Below are 8,707 nucleotides of genomic sequence, written 5' to 3'. Positions count from 1 at the left end.
ATAAGCCCCGATAATTTTATATAGATAGATTCTGACTCAGAAAACAGCAATTCTTCCCTCTTTGTCAGAAACATCGTTCACGGAATGTGAGGACCAAAGGACAAATATAGAGAAGCGAAAGTAAACCTAAGATCCATTTCCCACTCTTCTTAAAGTTATTCAATAAATAATATTTAAATTACTTACGCTTTGGGGTTTGTTTGTTTTTCTGTTTTGTTTTGTTTTTTTGTTTTTTTTAATTTTTTGCTTTATGTTGCAATATGTATGGCGATATATTGGACATTTATAACAAGTCATTTATTTTTTTCTCACGAAACAAAATGTGACACAAGGTTGGTTTAATGTGGGAGATAACCAGCTCCCCTGAAAAGGGGATTCTGCAAAAATAAAATTGTCTTAGTATAGACGAGTTTCCCCCTCCATTGACTTTTTTTTTTCTTTTTTTTTTTTTACATAGGCAACACCACATTATCAAGACCAAGAGGCCACTCAAGGATAAGGGTTAAAGAGTGTACAGTAGAAATTGGACAATATAATAATCATTAGTAATGAAAATTTGGTAAATTTGATAACTTATATGGAACGGCTCATCAAGAACTTATTTACGTTAGACTTGAAGACAACCATATTGTAGTCAGCCGGAAAGCAGGAAAACGGAAGACAATTCCACAGGCGTGCAGTTCTAAGAAAGAAGCTTTGTTCATGGAATCTACGTTTAGGTTTAGGCACAGATAAAGAGTGGGGGAAATTATTGATAGTGTTTACAGCTAGACGAGTGTTTCTTGTGAAAGTTTGGCGAGGGGGGACCATAGATTGAAGCTCAGTTGAACACTTTCGATGAAAATAACGATACATCAGAGACAAACTCGCAACATCTCTTCTGTGAGATAGAGGTTGCAAGGAGGAGAAAAGGACAATTAATTTGAGTGCAGCAGCACCTGTATAACAATAGCCCACAAAACAAAAAGGGATGAAAAAATACAACAAATAAATGTTACGAAAGGGAAGCTACTCTTCTATGTAGGTAGGAGATTACATTTCCACCTACATGAACAAGTTATTTTTATGTTTTAACTTATTTTAAAGCGTTTTTTTTATTTGAAAACATAATTACTGCCAAGTCTGTTCAGTTAAAACGAAAAAAAATGGCGGTTTCATTAACGCTATGGTGAGCCTCAATAATCGTTAAAAAAATCAAAAATTGAACAAAATACCCATAGAAACATATCCAATAAATGTCATTAATCGTGTGACAATGTAATGATCTAATAGTATTTTGTTTAATTTACGATTTTTAAGCAATTGTCGAGGACTCGGGTGCCTCTAACGAAACTGTTATTTGTGTTCCAACTTAGCACACTTGACACTATCTTTGTTTCAAAATAAATAAATGCTTTAAAAGCAGTTAAAACTCATATCTGATAAACATATGTAATTAGGTAGCAGACTAACTTATCTTGTCTTTGGTAACATTTATTAGTTGTATACTTATTTTTTATTTATTGTTTGATTTTCAATTTTTTAGAGATTATCAAGGCTCAACGTGGCTCAAATGAAGCCACAATTTTTTCCAGTTTAACTCAACAGACTTGTCACTAATTTTGTTTTCAACAAAAAAAATAAAAATAAAAAAAATTTAAAATACAGGGTGTTTCAAAAGTCTTGGGAACATAACAATTTTTAATAACTCAAAAACTATTAGGAGTTGAAAAATGAAATTGGTACCGTTGGAAAGGTTAAAGTGTCAAGTTTTGTGGGGAATATTCAAAGTTGCTCAATATGAGCACCATTCGTCACACGGCAGACATCTAGTCGATAGTCCATTTCCTGCCAAACGCGTTCCAGCATTTTGACGTCAATGGTTCCCACAACTGCCGTTACTCGAGCCTTTAGTTCGTCAATATCTCTTGGAAGGGGCGGCACATAGACTTGTTGCTTGACAAAGCCCCAAAGGAAAAAGTCACACGGGGTAAGATCTGGAGACCTAGGAGGCCAGGGCATGAGAACGTCATCACCTTGCCCAGATCTCCCAATCCATCTACCAGGCAGCCTTGTGTTAAGAAACTGCCTTACTCTAAGACTCCAGTGTGGTGGTGCATCATCTTGTTGAAAAATGAAGTCATCAGATTCTGCTTCTTCCAACTGAGCCATTAACCAGTCTTTCAGCATGTTGAGATAAATTGCACAAAACACGTTCACTTTTGGTGAATCTTGCTTGTGCTCAAGAAGTTCATGAGGATTCTCAGTACTCTATATGCGAGTGTTATGCTTGTTAACTTTGCCATTCAGATGGAAGGTCGCCTCATCGCTAAAACCAAGCCGGTCATCAAAGCCGTTATCTTCCAACTTCTCTTGCATTGCAATGCAAAAGTCACAGCGAAGTGGCTTATCAGTGTCCTTCAACTTTTGGACCAACTTGAGCTTGTAAGGTACCATTTGCAGTCGTTTCCTTGATGGAGCAAGCTGAAGTTCCCTGCTGGCTTTTCTCACTGATTTACGGGGGCTCCGCTGAAAGGCTGTCCGAACTTGCTCAACTGCATCTTCTGAAGTTGAAGGGCGACCTGTTCGCTTACTTGGGCACAAACACCCATCTTTCACAAATTTAGCATGCCATCTGACAATGGATTTCCTTTCAGGGGCTTCTTTTTTAAATTTCCTGCGAAATGCATGCTGAACACATGTCCACGATTCAGTTTTTGCAAATTGGAGGACGCAAAATGCCTTGTCTTGTTTAGAGAACGCCATTACTGCACCTGGAAAGATAAGACGAAAATCATTAGTATGACCAAAAACTTGATTAAGCAAGCTTTAAAATGGCACCAGTTTCATTTTTCTACCTGGAATAGTTCATAAGATATACGCATTTGTAATGCTCCCAAGACTTTTGAAACACCCTGTAAGTTTAAAAAAAAAAAAATCATCCAGCTAGGTAGAAGATTAACATCTTGCTTTGGTAACATTTTTTTCTTATATACTTATTATTTTTTACACTTTTTTTTGTTGGCTATTGCAAAAAAAATGCTCTACTATTGTATTTCTTGCTCATACGCTTCTTTTTTTGAATTTGTGGCCGTGGACTGTCATCATTAAACTAAGCTGCCTTACTTAGATCCAACGGTCATAATAATAATTCTCATGGTAATTTTTGGTTACCCAGAGGTACATGAATTCAAAGATGACATTGTAGTTGGGTTTGAATCTCCCAACAAGTAGAAATTGTCACTTCCTGCACTGATGATTGCGAAAGCATGAAACCATAGTGTCTGTAGGTATAAAACAAATTAGTATTATTTATAACACACACACATACACACACACACATATAGGTTAATCATTTGCTTGAAGCGTACTCAGTTTGTAAATACCAATCATAATATATTAGAAAATCTTTCCCATAATAAAGCTTTTTATGATGAAAATATTTTTTAAGTATATATATATATATATATATATATATATATATATATATTGTAAATTTTGTTATATATCTATATATATATATTTATGTATATATTGTACATTTTGAAAGAAGTTCAAGCTCAATGAAGGCCTTATTGGATTCCAGAGCATGTATGGTGTAGTAGTAGTAGTAGTAGTAATAATAATAATAATAACAATAACAACAATAATAATAATAATAATAATAGGGGAGGATGTGTGCCACTTAAATTCCAGTATAAACCAATGGCGGCTACCAGCGAGAAATTAATGTTAAGCGGCTGTTGCAATAATGCAAATTCATTTGCAAATGCTATCGAAGGAGGTGGAGAGAGCTGAACGTCTGGGGAAACTTGTTGTCACTCAGCTTCCAGAGAACACCAAAAGTTTGTTGACTTGTGTGAAAGCTCCATGTGAGCCAATAATAATAATAATAATAATAATAATAATAATAATAATAATAATTCTCCAAGTTCCAAATATCAAGTTTTCTCAGTTGGTCATTTATTACGTTTTAAAAGATATTAATTACAATATTATTTCGTATTGTGACTAACAAGTCTACAAAATTATCTCATTGCTGCATATTTAGTCACATACTCATCGGATGTTTACTTTAAAAAAAATTATAAAAGCACCATTTTTGACAACTTGCGTGGTTCATGTAACCAACATGCTCTGCCATTCCTTCTTGTTTCTTGTTTGGTCATGCTTAATTTATTTTAACTTATATTAATTATTTTCGTATTTTTTGCCTATTATTATTGCTATGTTATTTTCATTTTATTTTAAGTTTTTTTAGCCGCTTGTTCTTTTTATTTTTTTTATTTTACCATTCTTCGAGTTCTATTAAGTTATATTAATTATTATACTGATAGTTTATTTACCAGTTAGAGTATTCTTAGTAAGCGATTTGCCTTAAATACGAAACTACATGTTGTTTTTTTTCGTTTACATTTTTTGGAGGTTTAATGATAGTTGAATTTGAATTCCACAAGTTTTGTTAGCATCGTCACAAGTTATAATATGATTTGTTATATGCATATGTATTTAAATTATAATTTCTTATATCATCTTTATTTACCTTGTGTGTGCTAGGTTTTTAAGTTTTGATTAATAGAAATAAAATTATTCTTTCTTTCTATTTTAATCATATTGGCAGTAAAAGAGAGGTAATTTGTTTTGTAAACTCAATATCTCAGAATCCCATTCACCTTGTTTTCTACTTAAATGGGATTTCAGTTGACTGAATCTGTTCTTTATTCTTTCCTTAAGTTGTCCTATTTTGTTAATTTTACATTTTTTTTTTATGTTCTTTGCTGTTTTAAGTGAAATGTTATATTTATAATCACTTGTCCATTTTTCTCTGGTTTTTCTCCCTGTTATTTTTAATTAGTATTCAACTATGCATATCGCATTGTTTAAATATTTGTTGGATTATTGAATTTAAGAAAATGAAAAAAAAAAAGATGACATCCCAACACATTGATGGAGCACTTAGTATTCTCAAATAATCACCCATCCAAGAAGTATGGCGTGGTTTGTTTGAAGCATTGTTAAGGAATAAAAGGTATTTTTGAAGGCTTACAATGCAGGAATGTACCGTCGTTACGAACAGATAAATAAATAAATAAATAAATAAATAAGTCAATAATTTTTTGGGGGTTTGTATTAATGTTCACAGATTCGAAAAAGTTGTCAAAAAACAAATATATAACAAATAAATGTTATCAAAGGCAAGATAAGTTACTTTTCTACCAAACTGGATATATTTTTCATGTTTTTATTCAATGTAACATGTTTATTCAACTCGAAAACCATACAGTGTTTACCGATGAATTGGAACATTCAAGATGGCGTCTTATTCTCTCTTTAACACGGTAAGTGTGGGAAAAGATGTTATAAATAAAAAACCGGATAAAATACTGTTAAAACTCGCTCAATATATGTTACCGTGACATAGGTTGACATATACTCGGCGGGTTTTTAATAGTATTTTGTATAGTTTTCTATTTATAACACCTTTTTCCATACTTACGGTGTTAAAGAGGGTGTGAGACGCCATCTTGAATTTTCGAATACATCGGTAAACACTGTATGTTTTTCGAGCTGAATAAATATGTTACATTGAATAAAAACACAAAAAATATATCCAGTTTGGCAGAAAAGTAACTTATCTTGCCTTTGATAACATTTGTTATATATTTGTTTTTTGACAACTTTTTCGAATCTATGTGTACAGTAATACAAACCCTTTTTTTTTATATATATTATTTTTTTATATTTACTTATTTATCTACCTGAAGTTTTAGTGCTACTAAAAACTGTACACTCCTGCATTGTAAGCCTGCAAAAATACCTTTTAATCACCCATCCAATTATTGTCCAGGCTCAGAGTTACTTAACTTTGGTGATCTAATGGAAGTCAGTGTATCAACCCTATTTATTCAACACTACGTGAGCTCATCTTCACTTTAGGTCCTGCTTTTAATCCTCCTGGTTGTGAAGACATCGTTCTCACTAGTTTGGGCAATCTGTTTTTAATTCGAGTGATGTACTAGCTTAAATGTTAGCAGTGTTACTCTTTGCAAGAGACCTAACATGTCTTTTGTTTGTTTGGTTATTGTTGCCTTTTTTTCTATTTTTCTTTTCTTTTTGTTTTTGTTTTGTAGTTGTTTTTTTTTTAGTTGTTTCTTTTATTTTTTTTATTCCCCGCATGTTATAAAAGTTTTTTTTTTTTTTTTTTTTTTTTTTTTTTTAGCAGAAGTAATAAAGTTTAGAAAACTGTCATGAAAATGCCCAGGTCAGTGCTCAATTCGGAGATAGGGAAACATAAAACAAGATTTGAAGAAACAGTAAAATAACAATACAAGTCTTGAAGAAGAATAGATACCGTATGTAGTAACAGAAAACATTCATTTCTGATATTCTCTTGTGAATTTTCCTTCATTCAATCTCTGTGATGAAAATGTCGAGAGTTTTTTTTTTAATCGTTGTTTTAGTAAAGCACTACTTAAAAAAAAAAAAAAATGTGCGCATGCAGACAATGAATATTACTCGCTTCCAACTCATTTGCATATTAAACTCACCGTTAAAGCGTCCTAAGCCTATTGACTGTCTTCATACGCACATTTAAAAAAAGTAGCTTTACTAAAACAACGATTCCTAATTTCAAATTTTAAAAACTCTTAACGTTTTCATTAAAATCTCTTTGAGAAAGAGACTTACTCTTTCTGGTTTCAAACTCTTTGACTAAACTTGTAAAGGTACTTTTCTTTTCCTATAACGAAATGTTGTCATTTTCAGCCTTGAATGATTTTTTTTTCTTCTTGATTGATTGGGACAGCTTGAGCTGATCTTCCTTTCTATATAATCCGTTTATACTGTTTATCAATTCTTTTCACTATGAAAAAAAAAAAAAAAAAAAAAAAAAAGAGGAGGAAACAGCAATTCTTTTCCTTGTTCAAAATGATACCAATTTGTTTTTACTCCAAGACCTTCTTTCTCATCTCTCCGATTCTGCTTCTTTTTTTTTTTTTTTTTTTTTTACATAGGCATCACCACATTATCAAGGCCAAGAGGCCACTCAAGGATAAGGGTTAAAGAGTGTACAGTAGAAATTGGACAATATAATAATTAGTAATGAAAATTTGGTAAATTTGATAACTTATATGGAACGGCTCATCAAGAACTTATTTACGTTAGACTTGAAGACAACCATATTGTAGTCAGCCGGAAAGCAGGAAAACGGAAGACAATTTCACAGGCGTGCAGTTCTAAGAAAGAAGCTTTGTTCATGGAATCTACGTTTAGGTTTAGGCACAGATAAAGAGTGGGGGGGAATTATTGATAGTGTTTACAGCTAGACGAGTGTTTCTTGTGAAAGTTTGGCGAGGGGGGACCATAGATTGAAGCTCAGTCGAACACTTTCCATGAAAATAACGATACCTCAGAGACAAACTCGCAACATCTCTTCTGTGAGATAGAGGTTGCAAGGAAGAGAAAAGGACATCTCCTACGAGGCTACGAAGTCTATTTTGAACTCTATCAAGGCAGGACAAGTCCTTTCTAGCAGCTCCTGCCCAGATGTGGCAACAGTATTCCATCCTTGGACGTACCTGGCTCTTATATAGATAGAGAATAGCATCAGCAGTGAGATATCTACCGGATCGATAGAAAGATCCCACCATTTTTCCAGCGGCCTTGGCAACAGATTTGATATACGTGTTCCATTTAAGATCAGGAGTAATGGTCAAGCCAAGAAGCTTGTCAAAACTTGAGGCCTCCTGAAGACGAGAGCCATTCATTTCAATTGATGCCAAATGTGGATCAGAATGTTGATGATGTAAAGAGAGAAGCTTGGTTTTAGATGCATTAAAAGTAACCAGCCACTCCTTTCCCCATTGTACTACGTGCTCAAGATCAGAGGAGAGAGAATCGGAGAGAACTTGGTCGTTTACTGTCTTAGATGTGCTACCATAAATGGTAGTGTCGTCAGCATAGATGTCTACAAATGATGTAAGGATGTGATTTGGAAGATCATTAATGTAGATCAGAAAAAGAGTTGGGCCCAGGATGCTTTCTGCAATTTCACCTTAGGTGATATTTATATTAAATATAAAAAATCAATCAAGAGTGTATAACTACTTATATATAAAAGACACTTTGTCTACGTGTGTGTCTGTGTGAGTTTTTTCCCTATGGACTCAGAAACGGTTGAACTAATTTTTGTGAAATTTCACACGAATGTACTGTATGCGTCTGGGGCTGTTCTTAGGTAGGTTTTCGTATCGGAATGCCTCTGATAAGTAAAACAATTGATAATCAAAACAATCCAATTAAAGAAAGAGCAGTCCCATTTACATCTCTCTTTCCTTCTCTCTCCCTCTCTCCCTCTATCTATCTATCTATTTATCTATCTATCTATCTTTTCCCCTCATTTTGTCTGTGTTATCCTGTTTTATTTCATTTCATCTCTCTCTCACTCTCCCTTTATATCTATCTATCTATCTATCTATCTATCTATCTATCTATCTATCTATCTATCTACTTCTAGCTATCTGTCTATGTATTTATCTTTCAACCTACCTCTCTCTTTATTGCTTTTCTGTTTTTATCTTCTACCTCTCTTTGTAATTTTTCTAATTTCAACATATCTCCCCACCCTTTCTCTCATTTTTGTGCTTCCATTTTTAAAAGTTTCAAAAATAAGTAACTTTTTATTTCATCAACAATCGCTCGTTAACTACAAACAGCGGACCAAGATCAA

At 33.3% G+C, this 8,707-nt stretch overlaps 1 protein-coding gene across 1 annotated transcript; it reads right to left on the bottom strand.

Moving 5' to 3' along the window:
- Window positions 1-1,667: 1,667 nt before the first annotated feature.
- Window positions 1,668-6,417, bottom strand: LOC145268412 (uncharacterized). The gene is made up of 2 exons (XM_080123970.1): window positions 6,332-6,417; window positions 1,668-2,753 (listed from the first exon to the last, which is right to left on the bottom strand). The coding sequence occupies exons 1-2, from the start codon at window positions 6,351-6,353 to the stop codon at window positions 2,251-2,253; spliced, it is 525 nt and encodes a 174-aa protein (XP_079980096.1). The 5' UTR covers window positions 6,354-6,417; the 3' UTR covers window positions 1,668-2,250.
- Between the last annotated feature and the right edge of the window lie 2,290 nt (window positions 6,418-8,707).

The sequence above is a fragment of the Euprymna scolopes genome, chromosome 43 (assembly GCF_053919585.1).
Source record: "Euprymna scolopes isolate OS-2025 chromosome 43, ASM5391958v1, whole genome shotgun sequence".
NCBI classification, from domain to species: domain Eukaryota; kingdom Metazoa; phylum Mollusca; class Cephalopoda; order Sepiida; family Sepiolidae; genus Euprymna; species Euprymna scolopes.
This window is presented reverse-complemented; position numbering and strand designations above follow the sequence as displayed.